The sequence below is a fragment of the Mesoplodon densirostris genome, chromosome 10 (genome assembly GCF_025265405.1).
Source record: "Mesoplodon densirostris isolate mMesDen1 chromosome 10, mMesDen1 primary haplotype, whole genome shotgun sequence".
In the NCBI taxonomy this organism is placed as follows: Eukaryota; Metazoa; Chordata; class Mammalia; order Artiodactyla; family Ziphiidae; genus Mesoplodon; species Mesoplodon densirostris.
The window spans coordinates 21,279,790-21,306,275 of NC_082670.1; the positions used below are offsets into that span (position 1 = coordinate 21,279,790).

The following is a 26,486-nucleotide window of genomic DNA, read 5'->3' on the forward strand; positions in this document are numbered from 1 at the left end:
CGCCCCAGCGCTATCACCCCTCTCCTCCTCACCCCCACCCTCCCCACACACGACATTTCTAAATCATTAGGCCAAAGGATCCTAACACTGACACCCTTCCAACCCTCTAAATGGGGGAGCTGTCTCTAGAAAACCCCTTGAGACACACGTTTGGAAGGTGAGTGAAACATAAGGGGGATACTTTCTCTGGGTTTGACAAACAGGTTAAAGGGCAAGGAGAGTGAAGCATGACCGCCCGGAGACAGATCCTTTCTCCCCCACTTCCCCACAGCGCTGACGCAGACAAGAGCTCCCCGCTGGATGTGCCCAGGACAGAGAGCGCGCGGGGCGGGTCAGGGACGACGTGCCATGAGCAGGGCGGGTTCCCAGCAGCTGGTTTCCCTGAGAGTCTCGGTGGGGCCTTGGGGACGGCACAGCGACGCTAAGGCGCCAGCAGCTGCCTCGCCAGCTGCCCCCGTGCCCGCCCCTGAGACTGGTGCTCAAAGGAAATCAGAGGGCGAAAAAAGCAGGCGAGAGCGTCAGAAGACACCGTAAAGGAGTTCTGAGCAAAGTTCTCTAGGTGTTTCTTGCCGGCCGGTGCCTGCGCTTCGCTGTCAATACCATGGACAGCACCCGCGAACCGACTCAGGGGCGCTTGGACGCCGCTGGCTTCTGGCAGGTCTGGCAGCGCTTTGACTCGGAGGGTGAGTAAAACAAGCCACCTGTACAGCCTTGCTGAAAGGACCTAGAGTTCCCTCTTCCCCATACGTCTTTCCCTGCAGAAAAAGTTGTCTTCCAGCGCTGTTAATGCAATATACCTAACAGACGTTTGGTATACTGGAGCTGCACTTCTTGATACCTTGTGAACGTTCAGGGTGGGAGGAGGGACCTGAAATTACACCCCCGTCCCCAGCCCCCAACCTCTGTGTGTGTGTGTGTGTGTGTGTGTGTGTGTGTGTAGTGATATACCGTATATATAATGACTAATATTTTATATATTAGAGGCTTGTGGGCTGACACTCAGGTATCTGAAGTCAGCCCTCTATGACATTTTTACTCAAATGCTCATTTTTACTCAATGACTTTGTTGTGTAACCCCCAGTCTCTCAAAGAGAAGGTGAATTTTATCAGCTTTCAAAAAGACATTACCCTCACTCCCCCAAAAACTATTTGAAAAGAACTACTTACATCTGCTTTGTCTTTATTAAAAAAGAAACATAAAGAAAATATCTAAAGCATGTGTTTTAACCTTGCAAACTAAGATTCAATACTTACATCTCTTAAATTTTTCCAAGACTGCAAAATCCTTGAGTTAGAGTTTATTCTAAAACTCATGTTTATTTGTGGATTAAAATTCATGTATGAATAGCTTTCCTTTCCCCAACATTTATACAAACCACAGCACAAAGCATTTACTCTCAAATGTGTATTTGCTATTCACATCTATGTCATCTAGAGGTAGATACTGGCACTTAATTAGAGTTACAATAGATAGTGTCCATGGGGATTTTATAAATTTGAGATTAAAAACAAATTTAGATGTTAAATGTTAAATACTAAATGTCACATGTTATTCTGTGTAAGTGACTATTATTTATGGATACCTTCTTGCATTTAGAAAAAGGTTACATAGAAGAGAAGGAGCTTGATGCTTTCTTTTACCACATGTTGCCGAAATTTTGTACTGATGTAAGTACTTGTGCCACTAAGCATTAAGTTATGTGTCTCTTAGTGAATTATAAAAAGCATCCAAGTCTTATGTTGATTTGTACCTATTAATTGCATCTGACCTCTTTTCTTCCCTGTATGTAATTTTTCTCCCTCTCCTAGCAGCACAGAGGGATTTAGGTAGGTTTTATGAGGTTCAGCTGTAGCATCTGACATGCTGATCACTGACTTTTAGTGTGACATTCGTCATCCACTCAGAGATTTTAACTGTAGATTCAAACAACCCTGTTTTGAAGGTCTCCTTGGTTATGTCTCTGCTAATGGATTTAAACCTAGAGATAAGGTAGCTCACTTTGTTCAGAAAGGTGGAAAAGATGTTAAGAGCTTTTGAGGCTCTGGGTGTTTAATGCCTTTGATATTACTTGGATAGCAAACAACAAACAAACCATTCAAAATCATTTTTCATTTTGTTAGAAAGGTTACAAATTTCTTAGGAAATGGCAAACCAGAAAATAATAAACATACCCAGAGCCCAAGTATAAATGTAAACCAATCCATCCAGTGTCCATATCCCTCCCTGATGGTAAATCTGGCCTTGAGAGATGCAGATTACCTTTTGATGAGCCCTGTACCAAAGCAGAGGAAAAATGCACACAGAGACGCACCAGCCTGGGGCTGGGATAACCTGGTAAAGACTCCATCAGAGGATATATGGTAAGAGGAAGAGCTCTGGAGACAATAGCGTTTAAAACGAATTGTGGCGACGGCTTATCCTCAGCTATAGTTGTTTACACGGAAGAATACTGGAGTGCATCACACTTTCATGTAGGAGCCCAGCACGGAGAACAAGCAGCCTGGGGATGCTGTTTCTGGGGGAAGGGCAGTCAGCTCAGAATAAGAGAGGCTGCCATCTGCCTCTAACAGCCACACACAGAACTTGTAGTCTCCCTCTCTCGCTCACAGCCCGTCTGCCTCTCATTTTCCATCTCTCTTCTGATCTCTCTCTTATGTTTCTGCCCATTTCCGTTTCTCATTCTGTGTTTCATGGCTCCCCTCTCCCATCATCTCTTGACTTTCTCTGTGACTTCTGTCTCTCATCTCTCTCAGCTCTATTTCTCATGTCTCTCCATCTGTCTTTGTCCCTCTCCTGTCTCTTTGTTTCTCCTGCTTTCTATCTTCAGTCTGTTTCTCAAGCTCTCTCATTGTCGCTCCTCTCTCTTTTCCTCTCTTTCCCCTTCATTTCTTTTCTTTTATCAGTTTCTCTCCTCTCCTTTTCTCTTTCCTTCCCTTATCTCTCTGTCTCTCTCTTTCTCTGCTTTGCTGCCACTTACTACTGTAAATGCAAAGGCTCGTGTCATTCCAGAACCCATGGGTCTGACGCCATTTTGTCAAACAGGACAGGAGTATTTGAGGAAAACAAAAAGATGGAGGCAAAACCATTCAAAGTCTTGCAATAAACTGGATGGTCAAAAAAACGAAACCCCAGAGACTTGGAACTTCACACCTTTTCAGAAAGCTCCTTGCTTTAGTGATTTAAAGAAAAGGAGGAGAAAAGTCGCTGTCACTATTGAAACTGAAAGTGTCTAATTTTCAGTCATGGGATGAGGGGTAGGGCTACTCAAACACTGGGGTCTGCTCTAGACTGAGGACACTGTGAGCTGCCTTCTTCCGGGGCTTGGGCTGATTTTAAAGGCATCGTTCCCATCAGTGAGGGAGAAGGTGGATGCCATCTCCTGTAGCTTGCCTGATCGTATCATCACCCCTCCCTCAGATCTGGCCCATGGCCTCACCTTCTCACACATGGACAGGCATGGTCCTCGGAGGAAAGGAAACAACAAATGACTCGCCAGTCTGCTGTGCAACTGTGTTCAGTGCAGGCATTCCTGAGTCCAGAGGCAAAGGGGTTGGAAGGCTGCAGAGTCCTTAGGCCAGTGAAAATAAAATTTTGGTGTGCTTAAGAATTACCTGTATTTGTTAACATGCAAAGCCCCAGGTCCCACCTCTTAGGTATTTCAGTACCTTTGGGGGTCTGTCTGGGCTCTTGCATTTTAAAAGCACCCTGAGTCACACTGCATTTCCTTTCACTCTGTTCCCTCCAGGACCAGTGATTACCTGTCAGACAGGGGACTGTAATATAATTAGGCCAGTCCTGCTGAGTTGTGGCTGTAGCCCCAGGTACCTGTCCTCAGCACTTGGCAAAGGAGAGAGGTTTTGGAGCCAGGGGATGAGCTGTTTAAACTGTTAATCAGAAATGCTGTCATCTGCCATTGTTTCCTTTCAAAATGCTGAGGCTTTACCCCAGGGAACACAGTTACAGGAACCTTCAATGGGTGCTCCATGATACCGGGACAGCCATGATTAAGGAAACTGTTCCTAATTCTGGACCTTTTTTTCCTGCTGAGAAATGAATAGGCCCTAAGTATGTCCTTAACAAGAGGCTATGTCCCTCTCAGCAGAAGGATAATCACCACTTGTAACACCTACTTTTAATCAGTGATGCCCCACTGAGTACAGAAGCAGCAGCAGGGGGGCCTCCATGACCAGGCCGCCCCTCACTCTGGTGTTTAAGTGTGACAAGCAGTTCATCAGAGGCCTGAATAGCTCTACTTTCCTCCCCTGATTAGCGAGTCACAGAGACCTTGGGGGAAGGAATCTGAAGATTTCTAACAGCAAGCTGCCTGCTAGTCAATCTTGGAGAGCAACCAGCCTGCTTGTAATTACCTCTTCCTCGCAGCCTCTGAGGGGGTTGACTTAGTGGAACCATCGGCTGCTCTTGCTGCTGTTTCTGTTACTCACCCCCCTCTTATCTCCGCCTTTTGTCTTTTCAAGTACTCAGAACTGGCCTCTGAACTAGGTCCAGATCTAGCCAGTCTGTTGCACAGCATTGCTTTCTGGGGCTGTGTATGCATTCTTCACGTACAGATCGTAGCACATCCTGGGCCTGTTTCAATGCTTCAGAGATGATAAATACTCTGCTGGGGCCTAGAGTCTCAGACAAGGCGAGCAGGGTTGGTGCTGATGGGAAATTACAACAGAGGGAGGCCTAGACTCTTTTGCTTTAGGTCCAAGGATAATCACGGACTTTGGAGTGAGAGGTCTGAGAGGACGGAAGTCAAGTTTCTGTGCCTTCAAACTAAAGGTAGAAGGCCAAGCTGACATTCAAAGTGAAGACCCACTTTCTTGCGTGATTTCCATTGTGATTTTTCTGTATGATGCACACACACACTCATACAAGCAAACAAACCACACAATCTATGGCGCCAAGACTAAAGAGGCTAATTTCTCGATACTTAGTGGAGTGTCAAATGAGGAAACCTGGTTGGCAGGGATAGTGTAGTAGTATTAGGGAGAATAAATTTAGTATAACTGATCTAGTCTGAATTCTAGGAATACGGCACTGTTTAGGAGTATCTGTGCCTCTCAGCCCCTACATCAAAATTCATTCTCCATTGTTGATTATACATGTCACCTTTCTTTGTAATAACCCTGCCGTCCACTGATGAAGAACAATTTAATGTGTGGAAAAGGTTGTACAAAGAAGGCATATGTGACGTCTTCAGTAGTTCAATGATTATTTATTTGGTTTCCTCTTTAATTATTTTCCCCTAATTATTCTTTTCCTTGGTGAGACCAAGATTAAAAGAATAAACTCTAGCAAACTGGGGACCCAGAAGAGCTGGACTTTTCAAATAGAAAAGAATTTAAAAAACCTCTGAGTTCTTGGGAAGAAAGTTTATATGTTCATTACAATATAATCTTTTGTCACAACCAAATACAGAATGATGTTCAAATTCATTCTATCAACAGTCTAGTCTCTAAGCTTCTCTTCATTCATATTTTAGGAACTCACTAGCTACAAGTCTTACCTAGTTAGGATTCTGATTAGTGGTTATTTGTTTAAGAAATCTCTCTCTCTCTCTCTCTCTCTCTCTCTCTCTCGTGCAAATTGGTGGGATCACTTTCAGTGGCTAAGTAACTTACTTTCCAGGTTAGACTAACATAATTATCAGGCTATATACTCTGAATATTTGATATCCTAACTACATTTTTGGAATCTCAGTGGCTTTCACGTGGTTCTGTCTGGCCCACTGTAGGATGCAGTCATGGAAGAAAGTGTGCAGAAGATGAAACAACAATTTACGTCTGCCCACAATGTCTCTAAAGACGGTCGCATACAGATGAAAGAGGTACCTTTTATGACTGTAACTTCTTGACTGTACCTTCTTGGGCTATAATTTTCTCTGAAGGATAATGAAAGTTTTACATTTGATTGGAAAATTAGAACCCTCTGCAAGGCAGCTGGGTTACATAACATTTCTGAAGTACTCACTTTTCCTTTTTCATCAGCTTAATAACAAGGAGTATATGATGCTTCCATCATTTTATTTAGATCAATATTTATACTTATAATTGGGGAATGGATATGCTGGAGGCTTTTCAGTTACTTGATCTAATATTTGTCTCCTTCCACAGTGTCCTGTTCAAATTCAACCTTGACATAAGGGAAAACGTACTGACAATAAATGAGTTTAAACTTCAGAATCAGTTCCCAATGGAGGTTGGAAAGATCTGTCCGTGAACATCATTAAAAACAAAACAGAAAGCAGCCGCCTCTACTTCAACTCAACCCACACTTATTAAATACCTACTAAAGCAAGGAACTGTGTTAGGCATGCACTGACAGGCACAGTCTATCTTTAACCTGATAATTTTTCCTTCCAGTTACAAAAAGGTTTACAGTCTAGAAAGGATTTCCACACATATTATGTTACTTTATCCCCACATATTATGTTACTTTATCCCCACAGTAGCTATAGAAAATGGGCATGGAACATTATCTCTATTTTACTGATGAGGAAGCTAAGTTACTTTCCTAGCATCCTATGGCCAATAAGTGGCACTGGATTAAGTTGTAACCCACTTACAGGTATGAATCTATACAGGTTTATTCTATAGAGTTATAAATCCATACATAAAAATGAGCTGCTATGAAAGTAAGATATTTATTTCATAGACAAAACTGCCTGCTAGACATATTACCTGAAATCTGAAGAGCTAGTCTCTTAATGCTGTCCTTAGTCAATATTGTTGGTGAAAAGAGTAATTTTTCTTCAGAAAGTTATGATAATAAGGCAAGATTATGTCTTCTTATAAAAAATAGACATGTTCACACCAGGAGGCTGCCTTTTCAGAAAACTACTAAGCTAAACTCCAGATTTATGAGTGTAGCTGCTTCCAAAGTTTTCACTAAAAGGCTGATTCTGTCATGGACTCCATTCTGTCATGGAGTCCTGCCAATGAGCATAACTGATGTTGTTTGTAGAGAAGCTGATGGTATAGGACTGCTTTGGTCCCCTTAAAACCTCGTGAGTCTGTGAGTGTAAAGAGTAGCAAGGTCTCTCCTACTGTCTCCTGCTATACCACTGGCCATTTCGCTAACTCCAATTACAGGTACTTGTGACATAAAATCAGCTCACCTGCACACATTTTAGATATATTAGCACAAAACAAAATGGGAAAGGAGTCACTTCTAAGAGCCAAAGTGAAGCTTGGGGATGATCTGTGTACTTGATTTGTCCAGGGCTCCTCTGTGCCACCCTAGTCAAACTGAAGACAGAGTGCGTTCTGAAGACTTAGGGCTGGTGAATTACATTTTAATTTGGTTTCTTAGCCTGTGTCACCCCATGCGAAAACACACTTAGTCCTGAAGAGCAGTTCTCAGCTCACCTTGTGTGGTGGGTAGGAAAAACACAAAGTCAACAGGTGAAATATGAAACCTTGGCCAAATGACTTCATCTCTCTGAGCCTCAAGTTCATCATCTTCATCCACAGAGCAGTTACCACTGACTAAATTTTTAATAGGTACCAGGGACTTTGCTAAACAGTTTATAAATATTGCCTCACCTGACTTTTATTCTTCACATAAGCACCAGGATATAAATATTATTATCTCTGTTTTACAAATGAGGAAATTGAGGCACAGAGGTATCAATTAAATTGTCCAAGATCAAATAATAGGTGAATACAGAGAAGGAATTTGGATCCACACTAAAGCCAACCACATACTGCACTGCGCTGCCTTCCATTAGTATTAAAATGACAATACTTATATTTACCTGAAGGATTGGTATGAGAATTTAATGAGATGATAAATGAAAAGTACATTGCCGGTGCCTGCCATGTAGTAGGTATCCAATATATGACAGCTGTTATGAACACAGTGTGCCCTTGAGCTGACCTACATCCAACTAGAGAATATGAATGGGAGTGTGGGCTAAGCATTCCTACAACCTAGCAGAAGCATTTGCTCTGGACTTCCTCTGTAGCACTGAACAAGATGCTGGGAGAACTATGGTTATAGAAGAAATGGCCATTGTTTATGGGGGACAATTCAGAAAGAAGACAGTATACACTGAAATACCATAGGTTTGGCAAAGAACCCAGCCAAACATGCCTATGAGCTGAAACAAGTGTTACCATCACATAGGGGAAGAACATGTTACCTTTGTTCATGGGAGCAAGGGAAGTCAATCAGTAGAACTGGTGCTCATATAGACAGCTGGATGGTTAAATTTACCACAAGTGAACCAACTTTTAAAGTATCAAATAGATGCTAATAATATAAAAGAATATAAACCATAGCCAACTCAAGAATCAAGCCAGACAGCAATCATTCCTGATTTTGTGTACGGCACCGAAGTGATCTGTATACACAGCATCTCACCAGCACAGCATAGGGGTTAAAAGTGTGAGCTTAGTTGAAGTCCTGACTCCACCACTTACTAACTACATAATGATGGCAAGTTCCTTACCTCTGTGTAGCCCAGTTTCCTTAACTAATAATAATGATGATGTGTTATGCACCCTATAGGTTGTTAGGATTAAATGAGTTAGCATATATAAGCATTTAGAACAATTCATGGCACATATAAAAATTATTGGGTATTTTTCTTCTCTACTATAATTATAGAGTTGTTAATATAAAATTGGAGCCTCTCAGAATGAGGTCTGGAACATTTTAAGCACTAACACATTTATTATTAAATAATAATAAAGATTATTATTATTTTGGATTGTAAGCTCATGGAAGACTCATAGTGTTTCATACCTAGAAGGGTGCAATACTTCTTGAAAGAATCAATGAATCCAAAATGACAATCAAGGGCACGGAACTATGTGTTGGGCTCTCCACCCTGAGAGATCCAAGCCCTTCTGCCCTGTAACAAGTTCCTTGATGCCTTTTACCCACGTAGCACTGGCCAGTGTCACCAGCTGCTATTTCTCCCTTTTCCTTTAGCTTGCCTGCATGTTCTTGTCCGAGGATGAAAACTTTCTTCTGCTCTTTCGCCGGGAAACCCCCTTGGATAGCAGTGTGGAGTTTATGCGGGTAAGCGTTTGGTTGTGTCTCTATGGAGGGTGAGGCCAGGATTCCAGCCACCTGCTGTGGCTGCCACCACTCCTGCCCGGTCCCCAAGGGAGAGCTGCCCACAGAGGATAAGACCAAGCAAAGAAGCCCTTGTGTCGAGCCTGGACTTTGGCCCCAAGCCCCAATGTGCTCTCTCAGTGTGCTGACCCGGGCTGCCCCTGAGGTGACAAACTCCTTACCCTGGGCTAGAGGAAGGCTTAGATGAGGGGCCTGGCAGGTACCTGAGGCATGTAATGGGAGGGTAGGGTGGGGGCCGTGGAGCCTGGATAGCACATGCCCATCAAGAGCCCAGGTACGCAGGCCTCTCACTGTTGTGGCCTCTCCCATTGCGGAGCACAGGCTCCGGACGTGCAGGCTCAGCGGCCATGGCTCACGGGCCCAGCCGCTCCGCGGCATGTGGGATCTTCCCGGACAGGGGCACGAACCCGTGTCCCCTGCATCGGCAGGCGGACTCTCAACCACTGCGCCACCATGGAAGCCCGAAACTACTTATTTTTAAATGTTGGCAACTAATTCTAGTTTTGAAGGCACAGTATGGTCAAAATATAACTTATTAGAGGGCTGATCCAGCCAGCAGGCATCTCTTTGCAATCATTGTGCCAGAATAAAAACAAAAGGCAGAATCAATGGCTCCTCTTATCTCCTCTTTCAGCCTCTAGGTGTTACTGTCTGTGGGTGAAAAAAGACCAGGGAAGGCAGAGCAGGGTGTCTTCAAGGCCAGAGTGGCAGATTCAAGACAGCTCCTGCACCCAGGACCTCATTCCTGAAAGACTTACCAGGTCCCCACTTAGGAGATAATAACTTAGCACCCTTGTGCACTACTTTATTTATCTTCTGGCCAAGTGGAAGTTATGAGAAATGGAGCAAGCACTTGCATAGACAATTCACAGAAGAAATATGAATAGACAATTGATATATAACAGTAACCAAAGAAATGCAAATTAGAAACAACTAACTTTTCCAAAGTGGTAAAGATTTTAAGAGGATCAATAAAAAGATACAGCACTGGCAAGCAAGCACTGAGACTGCTGCTCATGCTCTCCTGGTAGGCACGCACACTGGGATAATTTTATGGAAAGCGATTTTGCAAAAATGTCATCAGGATTCTTTAAAATTTCATAATCCAGAGTTAATTTTAAAAAGTCTTTACCCTTTGGGCTTCCCTGGTGGCGCAGTGGTTGAGAGTCCACCTGCTGATGCAGGGGACACGGGTTCGTGCCCCGGTCCGGGAAGATCCCACATGCCGCAGAGCGGCTGGGCCCGTGAGCCATGGCTGCTGAGCCTGCGCGTCCAGAGCCTGTGCTCCGCGACGGGAGAGGCCACAACAGTGAGAGGCCCGTGTACCGCAAAAAATCAAGAAAAAAACCAAAAAAAACCTTTACCTTTTGACTCAATAATTCTACTTCTCCAAGCATCTATGTTAAGGATATAATCAGAGATGCAGACAAGTTTTCTACACAATGAAGTACATTAAATATTTCTGTTACTTAGTATAAAAACTGAAAATAACATCAATGCTTAACAATGAAAGAAAAATTAGGTAAATTATGATACATTCATACAATTCATTCATTCCACAAATACTTATGTGCCCCTGCAGTATGCCAGAAACTGTTCTAGGCCCTGGAGATTCATGAGAGGAAAACCCCATGGTGGAACTTTATGCATCACTGAAAATCAAGTTTTCAAAGACTATCTAATGACAAGAAGGAAATGCATTATGGTGTTAAGAAACAAAATTGTATATGTGTTATGATCTTAACTTTGCTTAAAAATTATTTACCCTAACACCCACGTAAGTAAGACAACGGGTAAATACACAGTAGATAAATATTGGGTTTTTTTAGGGGTAAGATTTTGGATAATCTTTATGTTCTCTGTACTTCTGTATTTTCCAATTGTGTAGAATCATTATTCTATTATTTACAGATTATTTTAAATGGCATTTTCAAAATAATTTTAGTTGTGTTTAAGAATGCTCACAGAAAATTTTAAATGAAAATAATAGACTACCCAAGTGTGTAGGCCATATGACTTCCCCTTCATTTTGTCACATATATAATAGAAACACAATGAAAAGGAAACACATAGAAATGACAAGTGACTATCTTGGGGTAGGAATTTCAGAAGATTGTAGTGTTTTTCATTTCAGTAATTTCTTAAATAAATATGATTTGCTTTTATAATCAGCAGAAAGTATTAAATTGTTATGCCTGTGTAGGCTTGAATAATCTTGAGAAATGGGAAAAAGAAAGGTTCCATAATGCCATTTCCATCTTTAAAAAAAAAAAAAAAAACTTTCTCCACTTTTCCTCCCTCCCTTCTAGTTTGTCAGTTTCTTCTGTAAAGAAGTGCTTTCTCTACCCGATTAAAAAAAACATGTTGGATTCTTGAATTCCTTTTTTTAAAATTAAATTTGTTATAACCTATGTACTCTCCTATATATTTTAAGAAAACCTACCTAATGTCTTTATATTCCCCCTGAACTACAGGACCTTAAGACACTTTAACTATCAGCTCACTTGCCATTATTGTCCAGAATATTAGTTCTATCTTGTTTTCTTTAATCCCACAAACTTTACACTAACAAGATATGTTTCCATTTGCCCACATGTTTCCCATTGTGTTTGTACATCATTCCTTCTTCATCTTAGATTTTCCTCCTTTGTGTTCTTCCTTCCTGGAGTATATCCTTTACCAAGAGTCTGTTGGTAATAAATTCTGTTTTTGTTTGCCTGGAAACCTCTTTATTTTGCTTTCATTCTTTAAAGACAGGCATATATAGTACTCACATAAAGATCTTTGGCCCACCAATAGCTCAGTTGCAGTAAAACTGTAAGATAATTTAGATGGAAAATGTTTGGAGAACAGCATAAAAAAGCAGGTAAAAATGTTTTTGTTATTTGAAATTCTCATTCTTAGTTCTGGTATAGTCACACCATTAAAGTTAGGATATAAATCACATTTAACCAGTTGATTTTCTAAGCCTGGTTAGATTCAGGCAGAAACGTTGGTGACAGGGACTGAAAGGGGCAATGTTTCTGAACACTTCTCACTAAATATCACCATCTCCTACTATCCCTGCAGGATATTCAGGCAGGACCCTAGTTGTGATCTAGAATTAAGGTCCCTGCTGTTGATGACTCAGGTAACCCATTCCACATCAATGAAACATCTGTCAATTAAAAAAATACTTAATGCTACTTTTTCATTCTGTACGGGAGTTAGGGAACTTGTTAACTTGTGAGGCTTGGATGTGGAAAAATCAGAGCTGGTCAAAATCACACCATTTACTAAAGAAAGCAGTTCAATGTTTCCTTAAAAATATTCAGCTGTTCTGTCTTCCAGTTTAAGTAACTGTATCTTCAGCTGGATGAATGCTGTTTTTTGTGGGGTTTTTTGGCCACACTGCACAGCATGTGGGATCTTAGTTCCCTGACCACATATCAAACCCGAGCCACCTGCATTGGAAGCGCAGAGTCTTAACCACTGGACTGCCAGGGAAGTCCCATGATTGCTGTCCTTAAACCAATGAAAGGGTTGGCTTGCTACTGGGAAGTATCAGAGATGTTTTATTCCCTTTACCTGGAGCCAAGACCACAAAGGCAAGATTCCTTAGGGGCCCTTTCTGCCCTGCAATTTATTTTAGGGAAGTTCACCTTTGCATTAAGGTTATTGCTGTTTGGGGTTTTAGTCTTATGTAGGTGCCTCAGTTTGACTTCCCACCTTGGGTGGCCCCAGGGTTTGTCTCCTGTCTACCTTGTGTGCAGTTTCCTGATAAAGCTACAGGCTAAGTTATCAGAGATCAGTCGATGTACCTGGGATAGACCTTGGTTTCTGTCATACATTTTGTGCTTTCCTATCATGTCAGACCTCTTAGAAGTCCCCTCACTTTCTTCCCAGCTGACCTATGAATTTAAAGAGTTGTTTTTTAGAGTACTCTGCATTTTTAGGAATTTAGTGCAAAGAAGATTTCTTAGTTTGCCATATTGCCTCCCACTGAAGGCCATCCCTTGATATCTTTCCATTTTGAACTTTCCATAGCTCCCTTTCAGTGAGTGCACTGTGGTCCTCCTAAGTGGCTCTAAGTGAATGCAGTGAGTCATTTCTAGTGAGTTCTGCCTAAACAATAGCTGTCACCAAAGAAAGCCTAAAATTCTCCATGCCAAGTCTTAGTCGCACCCAGTTAAGTACTATTATCAGATGCTGAACCATAGTAGACAGCAGCATAAGTTGACCCCAAATTATTTGAGGGTAAACGGATTAATGGCTTTTGTGTATTTCAGATTTGGCGCAAATATGATGCTGACAGCAGTGGGTTTATATCAGCTGCTGAGCTTTGTGTAAGTGTTGCCAGGAGCTGTGTCTGGGTGAAGGGTTGGTTTGCTCATCACTGGGAATTTGATATATGTGTATCATGAGCTTGATTTCTGTGTTTCCAAGAAACATGGATATGAATTTGTTACTTAAAAAAACTGATTCATGTTTAGAAGGTTTAAAACTGTATGTTGGATTTATTGCTTGCTAAAAGCATTTCAGTTCCTTCCTAAAACAAACGAACCACAATTCTTAAAATACAGCCTCTTGAGATTTTTAGGTTTATTTGCTCACTAGATAAAATGCAGCTCTTCTCTTGATGTCACAGAACTTCCTCCGAGACCTCTTCCACCACCACAGAAAGGCCATTTCTGAGGCTAAGCTGGAAGAATATACTGGCACCATGGTGAGTAACTGAGCAACGCGATCTCCATGAGGACAGCTTCTCTGCTGCCTCCCCAGGGCCCAGAAACATTGTCTGCTACAGTGGATGATTCTACTCATTTAGCAAGTTGATTTAGAGCAATTGGGAATCAGGTAGATGGGAGATGTGTGTCCCACCTCTGCCATCTTTAGCCATGGCCTTGAGAAACTGTCCAGCCTCTCAACTTTATTTACTTCATCTGAAAAGTGGAGATTAATAGTATCTAGTTACTGCGAGGGCAAGTGAGTGGATGCATATGACGCACTTTGCAGAGCATCAAGGAAATAATACGTGTTCAGTACATGTTTGCTCTTCCTGTAGTGGCTGTTGTGGTTCCTATTGTCATTATCTCACTTGCCCCTCATGCCATCATATGACCCCAGGACTATTTCAGCGTCAAAGCTCCCTGGAAAATGGTGAAGTAGGAGAAGCTGCCTTTGGTGAACTCATCCTCACATTCTGTTTCAGTTCCTAACTTGATGCTTTTCTCCCAGTGCTAATCAACAATCTGTATTGAATTGGCTCTGGCTTCTCTACCATTTATCTCCCCCCGAGCCCCTTCCCATCCCCAGATGTGTGCTTCATTCCAATCAAACTCTGTAGGTTTCTTAATTAACAAGCAAGGAAATTGCTGGTAAAGGTTCAATTACTTGTGCAATTGCTACACTTATTATAGAAAGAGTTCTTGAGTAGACGCATCTTACTGAACCTGCTGGTGAACAGCCACGGAAGCATATCACTGAGAAGAGTTTTATGGATCCCTGTTAAAATGTGTACCACTAGGTTCATCTATTTAGGCCTTTAATTGATGTTTCCGAATACTGTATTAATTCTAACAACTCCTTTATAGCACTGGCATTGTTCCTGCTACTTTGTATATCTGATGATTGAGGCTTGGAAAGGGTAAGTGACTAAGTCACCACCAAGTTGAATCCCTAGACTAATAATCAGATTAACTGGGAAGTGTTAAGTTGCCTAGCCTAAGGCACCAGTTAAACTGGAAGTTGGGCTCTCCTGGCTTTCAACCCTGCATCTTCCTGGCTCTCACTCTGTACTCTGACTACTCCGAATGCTGCTTCCAGCCAAGGGCATCAGCCCCGGGAAGGAAGAATGTGCTCTTGACCATGATACCTTGTAAATGGCCTGGACAGGAGCAAAGCTGATGCCAAGGACAGAGTCACACCCCAGGCCAGGATCTCAATCAAGGAAATTATCTGGCTTTCTACTATGTTGACTTGTTGTAATAGCATGCAAAACTGCTGTTTGAAATCCTGAGTAAACAGGTACTTAGCACTAAAGAGTGACGTGGGAAATCCCTGAGAAGCAGGAAGCAGGTTCCCAGCTACAGGGATATCTCTAGTTTCCTTTTGACCTAAATTCCAGTGAAACCCTCTAATAGAATGAATAATCTGAAAAAGGAAATTAGACTGAAACTGCCTGGGGGAGAGAATAACAAGGAGATTATTCTTCCCGTTGGGCATTTTTTTCAACATTGATTTAACAATGTTAGCACTGGCTGTTGTTATCTTGATTTTATTAATGTATAAAACTGGCCCTACACAATGAAATGTTTGCATTTAGAATCTCCAGCATGTTTCCAGTATTTCTTTGAATACCTTTGACTCTGAGGGGCTTCCCTCCACCTCCAACTAGAATACTAAGCCACTGCTTTCTGACTTTTTAACATAGCTTGGCTATTTTTTCCTTACTTTTCTCCACCTGGTTCTTGCTCATCCTTCAAGATTTAGTTAGACATCATCTTGCCCTAGAAGATCTTCCATAACCTTCTTCTATAGTGGATCCAAGTGCCTCTCCTCTGTGCCCCTATAGTATCTTGTGTATTTCACTGTCTTAACATCATAGTCATCCATTCCACAAATATTCCTTAAATATCTGCTATGCCTCAGGCACTATTCTAGTCATCAAGGATTCAGCAGTGAGTGAAATAGACAAAGGAGAGACTGACACTAACAATAAACACAGTAACTAATAAATTACATTGCATGATAGAGGGTAATAGTGTTATGGAAAAAATTGAAAAGTAGACCAGGCAGTGCGAACAGGGCAGCTAGGATGGGAGCTTGGGGAGGTGTAATTTTCAATAGGGTGGTCAGGGGAGGCCCTTCAAGAAGATGCAACATGAGAAAGGACCAAAGGTGCAGCAAGCAGAGTCCCTGGGTCAGGCGTGTGCCTGGGATTTCCAGGAACAGGAAGAGACCAGTGTGGGTGGAGCAGACTAAGCAAGGATGAGATGTAGGCCAGACCAGGTTGGGCTTTTGGGGCCATTGTGAGAACTTGGGGTTTTAGTTGGAGGGAGATGGAGAGCCACTGGAGGATTTGAAGCAGAGGATGCCATGATCTGGCTGCTGTGTTGAGAAGAGCCCGAAATGGGCAAGGAGGGAATCAGGAAGACCTGTTAAGAGGCCATTGCTCTATTCAGGTGAGAGAGGATGGCAGCTTGGACCAGGGTCGGGTAGCAGAAGAGATGAGAACTAGATCTGTCTGAAGACGGAATGAGTAGGATTTCCTGATGAAGCAGCTGGGAGTCAAGGATGACACTGCCACTGTTTATGGATCTTGTACTCCACTAGGCTGTGATTCCTCAAGGGCAAGGTGGCATCTTATCTTTGTGTTCTCAGCCCTCCCACGGAGCCTGGCACACAGTGGGCTACTTAATGCAAATTGTCTGAACTGAATTTCCAGTTATTACCTCATAAACAGCTATGAATAAACCCTAACAATATGAGTAAAATGTGCCCTTGGGACCCTCCTGCCTCCCTTGTCTGTGCTCCTTGGGACCCTCCTGCCTCCCTTGTCTGTGCTCCTTGGGACCCTCCTGCCTCCCTTGTCAGTGCTCCTTGGGACCCTCCAGCTCCGTCATGACTCTTATCCCTCTTGAGGTGCCTCGCATCCTGCATATTGCACGTCGCAGCATTTTGCACAGACCCAGCTTTCCTCAAGCAGTGCTTCATGTTCCGAAACTCTCCTTTTTCTCTTTCCTTGTTTAAAACCAGACCCTCCAGGGCAGAACCAGAAAGGGAGCCTGGAAGTGCTGAGCTCCCTCCTTATGTCTCTCACTGGGGTCCTTCATCACAAAGAGTCACCCAGAAGGATCCCAACCAGGCAGTGGGTAGGAGCCGTGCTGAGCCCAGGGGACAGAGACAGACCAGGAGATGGGAGCCCCGCGCTGACGACGGGAGGTAGGAGGGACAGGAGTGAGGGCTAGAGCTGGAGGCATGGAGACAAAGCAGAGCAAATCGAGAAGGGACAGTCAGAGCAGGGCGAGCCTCGTATATGCCCCTGCGGATTCGCAAGTCACGTCACTCTGATCCTTTTCTTAAGTTGGGCCTGAGATGGTTTTTCTGGGCTGAGAGGTAGGGTCTCAAAGTGACCGAGAATATCCCCTCCCTCACTAAACCCCCACTCTCTTAATGCTGCTCTCTCAGGTTAGAATGTGCTCTGGTAAACTAGTTCATACAAAGATATGGGTTCATTCCTTCAACAAATATTTAGGGAGAACCTACCAAGGAAGATACGGCCTCTGACCTTATGGAGTCTTCCAACTGGGAGGAGATTTGGTAAGAACGGGAAAGGGAGCAAACATTCCCTCTGGTCCCTCCCTTTCATCCCCACTGTGTGTATCACTGCCCTACAGTATCGAATTGAGGTAGGAATTGAGTTCAATTTTCCCTTCAGCCCTTAAATACAGCAATTTCACCTTGAGATCCAATTAAAAGATTCTTGAAAAGTTTTCTGGATTTTAAAAAAAATAAGATGGACCGCAATGAAGCAGCAATTCTAGAGCTTCAGCAAAGGCAGGACAAGAAAAGGTAGGTGGACAAAGGGGAAATGCCAGGAGAGGGATAAATTAGGAATTGGGATTAACAGATACACACTGCTATATATAAAATAGATAAACAACAAGGACCTACTGTATAGCACAGGGAACTATATTTAATATCTTGTAATAACCTGTAACGGGAAAGAATCTGAAAAATATATATATACACACACACATATATGTGTAACTGAATCACTTTGCTGTATACCTGAAACATTGTAAATCAACTATACTTCAGTTTAAAAAAGTAGGTGAAAAGAATTAAAGTTAAATTTTTTTAAAGATGTCTTCTTAACAGAGTACACACAGTACTTTATTTTCATTGAAACATAGCCAGTGTTTGTTCTAGTATTAAATATTTTAATCCTAATAATTGAGAGTTCCTTCTGTGCTGGGCCCTGTGTGAAGCACTTTTCAAACATCTTATGATTCTCACATGAACCTTATGAAATAAGTATTTTTAAACCCCTATTTTGTAAATGAAAAAACTGAGGATTACAGGTCAGAGATAAGGACAGAGTGGACATTCAGACCCAAATCCATCTTTAAACTGTATTCAAACCATAACATTCACCTCTGAAAGTCTAAATGTCAAATTATTAAAATGAAAACTTTCAAACGAGGGAGGGCTGAGCTCTATGAGAAATCAAGAAGAGATACAAATGCCTATGAATAAAGTGAAGAGCAAGGTGAGGACAAAGCCATGTTAGGAGATTAGGATTCTCTTAGTATTTTTAAAGATAAGATAATACAGGAGCTCTGACAGCCACAACAGAATTTATTACCCAGAAAAATAGATTTTTCTCCTCATGAAGTCCCTAAATACTTCTAAGAATTGACAACTTCTTAAACACCAAAAAGGACACAAATTAATGAAAGAAACAAGAAAGGGTTCAACAAAATTGTTCTGGAGAAAAGAGGAACACTGATTAAACTGGGGAAGGGAGAAAGAGAAGAAGAGTGAATTGTGGCTGCATAAAGCCCCAGGGGTCACCTCAGTCAAACATCCCATTATAAGGGGCAGGAGAAGGCAGGGAGGAGAAGTGTAGACTGCTTAGAAAGTCAGTACTGTGCTGAAAAGAGATTCTGCACATCACGCATCAGCCCCGCAGCCCTAGTTGCCCAGAGCGCTTTTCTTCACAGCTCTACGGTTTACATTTAAGAAACCTCAGGCTGGCATCTCTTACAATGGAATGCCCTGAGCTGAAGAAAACCTATGAAATGAAAAAAGAAATGGCAATGTACACACCTTTGATGGCTTTGAGCTTGGATCCAGAAGCTTAGAGTCCTGTGAAGTAGCTGAGGGGAATCTGAGTGGTCTTAGCCAACTTTTGAGTATCTAGAGGTTGAGAAATGACAGTTGACCAAGACTGTCCTGTTTCTCCTGTTACATGTGTCTGTTTCATTGCTAAAACCCTGGGGGTCTTCTGCTCATGTGTGCTGCAGTTAAGTATTCATTTTTGCTCTAAATTGTCCCATGAAGGCCCATGATCAATTAAACTCCAGGTAGCCCCTCACTGGTTCTTTATGTGCTGGGGTGATAGGTAAGTGTTGAGGAATCTAGTGAAAGAGTTTCCACCCAAGGATCTGAGTTTTCCCTGAAGACTAGATGAGTTTAATGAGATTTTGGCCCATCTATTTCATTTTTCTTTCTTAAACTGTAAAGGCGACTTCTACTTTTCCAATGAACAGATATGGGAACTGGACTACAGTTTTGTTATTTTTTAAAAGACTCTTTACATTTCCTTAGAGACTTTTGGGTATACTGAGTTTTAGAAACTCAACGTTCTGAAAAAAAGCTTCTAGGATCTGAGCTCTAAGTGGTACACCAAGTGTGAAATCACTTTACTGCTGCTTTAATGGCTTTTTAATGAGCAATGGACACAGTCACAGCAACACTGCATTAAAGATTTGGTTCTGAGGTTTAGCATCAAATACTTTACTTAAGAGATGTAACCTACTAATGAATTCAAATTGACCCAAATAAGGATTGGCACACTTGAAAGCTGTCTGAAATGTAACAATCAACAAGTCAAGGCAGAACATCCAATCAGAAGAGAAAAGTTGAGGTCTGCAGACCTTGTCTCATCTAAACTCGTAATTAATGTTCTGTACAAGGAAGGAAATTATTAACAAAATCCAATTATGAAATCTAATTAAGAGATGCTGCCAACACCTGGCAGGGGGAAAGATTAGCTGTCTGAATATAATATTATTTGGTAATATTGAGCTTTGTAAAATGTAAGCTAATACATGTGGGAGATATTAAGCTCATGTACCTAATTAGAGCATGGAACTTGAACTACTGTAAAACAATAAATTAAAATCTGAGAATGTGGCAGGCAAAGAGAATACCCCCATCCTCTACCCTGGTCCCAGCTCTTATCCTTCATGCCTGGATTAAAGCACCTGACTTCCTAGCTGCTTCCTTCCCCCTAGGTCTCTGATCCAGGCCAATCTGAGACATGTCTGTGCTTTTTTTTTTAAATTTAATTTTTATTGGAGTCTAGTTGATTTACAATGCTGTGTTAGTTTCAGGTGTACAGCAAAGTGAATCAGTTGTACATATACATACATCCACTCTTTTATTAGATTCTTTTCCCATATAGGCCATTACAGAGTATTGAGTAGAGTTCCCTGTGCTATACAGTAGGTTCTTATTAGTTATCTATTTTTTATATAGTAGTGTTTATATGTCACTCCCAATCTCCCAATTTATCCTCCCCTCCGCCACCAGGCTGTCTTGAAATCTCTTCTATTGCACGTCCACCCTCACTCTACCGTCCACCCTCACTCTACCGTTGATCTCAACCAGTCTGATGGTTTTAAATACTAACTAAAGGTGACTGCCTCCAATTTATATCTCTGACTCAGAGCACTTCTCTGAGCTGCCTGCATATACTTGGATGTGTGTCTCCACTTGGATGCCCAATAAGCCTCTCAAACTTAGCATGTCCAAAACTGACATTCTGACCTTCCCCCACAGTCCTGTTCCATTGGTGATCTTCCTCACCCCAGTGAATGTGAACTATACCTTTCAAGTTGCTCCTCCTTCAAGATTTATCTGAAGTCCCATCTCCTCTCTCAGTGTTCTTCAATATTTTAACACATTGTTCTGTTTCTTTGACTCAGTGGTCATGGAGATAATGTTGAATCTTATTTCAGATATTCATTTTTGCCCCTCCAAATACATTGTAAGCTCCTAAAAGCCTGTACCACCTTAATGATTTTTGAGAATCTCTCACAGTGCCTCACATGTTGTTGGACACATGGTAATTATTCAACATACAATTGTTGATTCAGTAATATGGGGGGTGGGCCCTCTAAATCCTTTTTGAGCTTGTGTATGGCAAGAATTTCCAGACTTTTTAAGAATGAGGAACTCTTTTTAAGTAAAAAAAAAAAAGATAACCGATAAGGAGTGATTTCTAAGAATACTGCTTAATGAAAAAAAGCAAGTTGGAAAATAATACATAGAATGTGGTCCTATTTGCCAAAAAAAATAAAGATGGACATATTAAAATGTTTAAAAAGTTTCTGGAAGGATACACAGTCCTGTGAATGGTAGTTACCTTTACAACAGGGACAGGAAGGACTTATACTTTGTACTCTTCACTCTGCTGAACTATCTGCATAATTTTGACCTTGCACTGCATCTCAAATTATCAATGAGCAATTGTTTAAAAAATGCACGGACTGCCTCTCCCACCACATGACAACAGTCATACTTTGGATCTACTGTTTCTGGTAAGAAGTTACTATTTGGGTTGGCCAAAAAGTTCGTTCAGGTTTTTCTGTAAGATGTTATGGAAAAACCTGAATGAACTTTTTGGCCAACCCGATATTAACCCAGTAATGGTTTTAAATGAATTTGCATTTCACAATCACCACGGCATCTTTAAGGAATCGAAAAATTAAGATAAACCTATTATTCAATCTAAGGAGAATTCTGCGTAGATCTATAGTCTCTGAGGGGTCTCTTGAGGGGAACCACGGGTCTACAGAATTTTACGGAGTTTGTCAGTAAGTCATTGTGTTCCATTTCCAGGAGACTTTATAGAACCTTTCATGTACTTAGTACTCAAAAATGTGTGGATGTTCAATCTTGGAAAAGGCAGTGGCAGAAGTGAGAACAGTGGTTAAGGGCCCTTCACAACCTTTCAACAATCAGCCCTTCAGAATGGAATCTTGTCCCCACTGCCAGCACCGTGAATCACCATAGCCCTCCAGGAGGGACCTGTGCCATGAGCACATGACCACTAAGGTTAGAGGGAAACTCACATAAATAGAATCTTTTTCTGCTTTCCCAGGGAAAGAAGGGCAATTAGAAAAGGTAAACACCACATCTCTGGCATAATCTATAGCACCAGATGTTTTATTTCATAACCAACCGTGAAGCAAACTACATTAACCATAAGCTACCCAGACTCTAAAGCTAAGAGCCTGGTTTATGGGAAGAGGTCTAGAGCTCTGGTGACATATATGCTTAGATTCAAATCTTGCTACTTTCTTAGACAAATCAATCTTTCTACATTCCAGTTTCTTGCATGTGTGGCATGCAGCTATTTCTTACTTTCTGAGAATGTGGTGATGATTAAATGAAATAACATACAAAGTTTTGGCTGCTCCACAAATGGTCACTATTAGAGTTTTAAAAATTAAGAAGCCATTATACCCACCCCCATCCCCCACCCCAAATTGCCAAACATTCAAAATTCATCCAAGGTCGTTAGTAACTTCCGTGAGTTAGTACGGACCTGTTTACAAACAACTTCCTCAGTTACTGAGATCATGAACTATTAGGAGCCTACTCTTCCCTCCCTCTTAGAAACCAGTCATCTTCTGAGGCTTTTTCTTTTTCATAATCAAGTTTTGGGAGGAAGAAGATCCTTGTAAATTCATATACCTGGATTAGCAACCAGTTACTACTCTACTGATGGCTTCTGGTGGAAGATACCCTCGTGGCGGTTGCAGTGAACCTGCATAAGAAACAGTGCTGTGGTGCGTGTAATTTGGGTGTTCTGAACACCACCGTTCAGTACTCATATAGCATCCTGTGAGGAGATGCTGACCATCAATTACTCAGGGGTGAAGTGCAAGGGCTGGTGCCACTGAGGTCCCGGGATACCTAAGAACCCAGTCTTCCCAAGAACTCAGTCCTCCCATTAGCCACACTGGAACCTGCTCTGAAGGACTCTGTTTGCTGACTTTACCAGGAAATGTGCTCAGCATCAATCTTACTCCCCTTCAACTGCTTTGACAAAGTCATGAAATCATTAATTTTCAGAGCTGGATGCACTCTGGGCCCTAATTCGATCAGTGGTTATTGGACTGTTGGGTTCCAAGAAACCCTTGGGTTCAGAGGCAACACTTCAGGATTGAGAGGGAACCTAGAGGACGAAGCTCCAGCCCACTTCCACCCACTACTTGTACAGCTCCATTTCTTTGCTTTATACATTCAAGCACCATGCAGAATTTCATTTGAAAATAGGGCTCTTCTGATAAGGAAAGTTAAAATCATGGGCACAGTTATAGCTGAAGAAGCTGCACGCAAAGAGATCATATGACTTTACTAATGTGACAAGAGGTCTGATTCCTGGTGTGGTGCAATAGGCATGTCTCAAGCTTCCCTTGTTATGCATATTTCTTGTAGTCAAAGATGTCCCAGTCAACTAGAAGAGTAGACACAGGGGAATATGTGTATTAATCACCCCCATGTGTACACACACAGGGGTAGTAAAATTAAGCAAGTGATTTTTTTTTCTGATTCTGATTCTTAAGTGAACCACATAACCAATTTTCTGATGGGCAGAAGCATAATTTACACATTAGTGTTCAGTTCTTCCTTGAGCCAATTTTGAGCAAAGGGCTTTCCCCCTTACACTTGCTGTGTAAGTTTGCACATCAATGAAGATGGGCCCATGTCTTTAAAGCTGAGCTACTATTTGCTTAAAACTCATGATAATCTAGCTTTCTAAGAACGAACCTCTTATATCTTGTTTAAAACTTTGATCTACGCAAGAGGGAGGAGATATGGGGATATATGTATATGTATAGCTGATTCACTTTGTTATAAAGCGGAAACTAACACACCATTGTAAAGTAATTACACTCCAAAAAAGATGTGGAAAAAAAACAAATTTAGCCTGATCTAATAAATTCAAACAGCCTCTTTGAATAAGGCTAAGTCTCTGTAAAGGAAAACTCAGCCTCTTAGATTTCTCAGTCCTCTGGATCCAACCCAGACCCTTCTCTAAAAATGTCATCAAGCTGGGTAAGGAGAGAAAAAGCAGCTTATAGGACCTCATGGTGAAGGGGAGGAGAGGTCCCAAGGCACAATGCTCTGGTTTCCATGGTGATGCCTGTTAACCACACAGTTGCTGCTACTTGGCTGACATTCATGGTTGAAGCCATCCTCTAACTCTTGCTGGATGCAGACCACTAATTCTCTGCCATATCCTCCTTCCAGCTTGCTGACTCAGTGATCCACCCCCATCCTCTGTTCCAGCATCACCTCATACTCAGCTGGCCCCATGGAAGGTCCACTGGTCCTTGACTCAGCCTCCAAACCCTTGGGTGCTCAGAGGGTTCCAGGAAAGCTAAGCCCCAGCAACTCCGTCCGCTCAATGTTGTCCTTCCTTAGCTAGTTCTCCTCTCCCTCCAGATCCCCTTCCAGCAGAGCTAGGTCACACATCTACTTTACTCTGCCATCTCTGCTTCTCTCTCTCTTTTCCTTCCTACAATCCTCTGAGGCCTACACAAGGCAGCCTTTCTCCTACATCATATCCTCCTCAGCTACTTTTGCCTTCATGGAAAACTATTTCTTCTATACTCTATAGAGAGTACTCTATGATATGAGTCAATCTCAGCCAATTTAGACAAATATATAACCAGAAGAGCAAAACAGAAAAGCACTTTAATGACTTTCAAAATAAATTCCCATTGCAAGTATTTCTTACACTCCTTTCCCCTTCTGCATTCCAGATGAAGATCTTTGACAAAAATAATGATGGCCGGTTGGATCTTAATGACTTGGCAAGGTGAGTAGTGTGAAAATGGTGTAATAGATTCAGAAACACGTTCCTAGGGGTTTACTGACACCATACACTTCTTTCTGAAAGGCAGAGATCAAGTCTCACCTGAAGTCTTAAAGAATAGGTGAATCTTTAGGGGTAACAGATATCTTTGTGAAGATCATAAAAGCACTTCTCCCCAGAAAAGCACAATGCACAACATTTTCAAAATATTTTATAAATGGGCCAGCCCTGCCCTCAAAGGCCTGACATTCATGGTCCTACATAAGTGTCCCACAACAAAAAGAAGTCCTGAATCTCATTCACTGGTTCTGAGAATACTGAATCGTTAGTTCAGGACAGAGAACAACAGAATCAGACTCACAGCTGCACCCTGTGGTCTCTGAGTGTTGGTGTATCCTCCGTGGGGCACCAAGTGTCTGCAGGTTAGAAGTGGAAGAGGGGAGGATGACAGCGGTAGTGGTCCAGTATCTGCAAAAGTGCTGTCTGTGAGGCTCGTATTGTGACACATGATGATGTCAGCATGTTTCTGTCAAGTCTAGCTGACCTCAAAACAACCTCTGATTGTCCACAAAAAGGTAAAAAGAGATTCTGAGCAGATAGAGAGTTGAAATCATTGGATCAAGAATACATGGATAAGGGAGGAACACTCCCAAACTCATCTACGAGGCCACCATCACTCTGATACCAAAACCAGACAAAGATGTCACAAAGAAAGAAAACTACAGGCCAATATCACTGATGAACATAGATGCAAAAATCCTCAACAAAACACTAGCAAAGAGAATCTAACAGCACATTAAAAGGATCATAAACTATGATCAAGTGGGGTTTATCCCAGGAATGCAAGGATTCTTCAATATACACAAATCAATCAACGTGATACACCATATTAAAAAACTGAAGGAGAAAAACCATATGATCATCTCAACAGATGCAGAGAAAGCTTTCAACAAAATTCAACACCCATTTATGATAAAAAACCCTCCAGAGAGCAGGCATAGAGGGAACTTTCCTCAACATAATAAAGGCCATATATGACAAACCCACAGCCAACATCGTCCTCAATGGTGAAAAGCTGAAACCATTTCCACTAAGATCAGGAACAAGACAAGGTTACCCACTCTCAACACTACTGTTCAACATAGTTATGGAAGTTTTAGCCACGGCAATCAGAGAAGGAAAAGAAACAAAAGGAATCCAAATTGGAAAAGAAGAAGTAAAGTTGTCACTGTTTGCAGATGACATGATACTATACATAGAGAATCCTACAGATGCCACCAGAAAACTACTAAACCTAATCAATGAATTTGGTAAAGTTGCAGGATACAAAATTAATGCACTGAAATCTCTTGCATCCCTATACACTAATGATGAAAAATCTGAAATAGAAATTAAGGAAACACTCCCATTTACCACTGCAACAAAAAGAGTAAACTACGGGGCCTCCCTGGTGGCGCAGTGGTTGAGAGTCCGCCTGCCGATGCAGGGGATACGGGTTCGTGCCCCGATCTGGGAGGATCCCATATGCCGCGGAGCGGCTGGGCCCGTGAGCCATGGCCGCTGGGCCTGCGCATCCGGAGCCTGTGCTCCGCAACGGGAGAGGCCCGCATACTGCAAAAAGAAAAAAAAAAAAAAAAAAAAAAAGAGTAAAATACCTAGGAATAAACCTACCTAGGGAGACAAAAGACCTGTATGCAGAAAACTAGAAGACACTGATGATAGAAATTAAAGATGATACAAACAGATGGAGAGATATACCATGTTCTTGGATTGGAAGAATCAATATCATGAAAA

At 41.9% G+C, this 26,486-nt stretch overlaps 1 protein-coding gene across 1 annotated transcript in view; it reads left to right on the forward strand.

Moving 5' to 3' along the window:
- The first annotated feature begins 601 nt into the window (after positions 1-601).
- Positions 602-26,486, forward strand: part of SCGN (secretagogin, EF-hand calcium binding protein) — a 37,293-nt gene continuing 11,408 nt past the window's right edge. The window contains exons 1-7 of the mRNA XM_060110882.1: positions 602-683; positions 1,598-1,668; positions 5,742-5,834; positions 8,945-9,034; positions 13,360-13,416; positions 13,719-13,796; positions 24,640-24,695. Coding sequence (XP_059966865.1) covers positions 602-683; positions 1,598-1,668; positions 5,742-5,834; positions 8,945-9,034; positions 13,360-13,416; positions 13,719-13,796; positions 24,640-24,695 — 527 coding nt within the window. The remainder of the gene's footprint in view (positions 684-1,597; positions 1,669-5,741; positions 5,835-8,944; positions 9,035-13,359; positions 13,417-13,718; positions 13,797-24,639; positions 24,696-26,486) is intronic.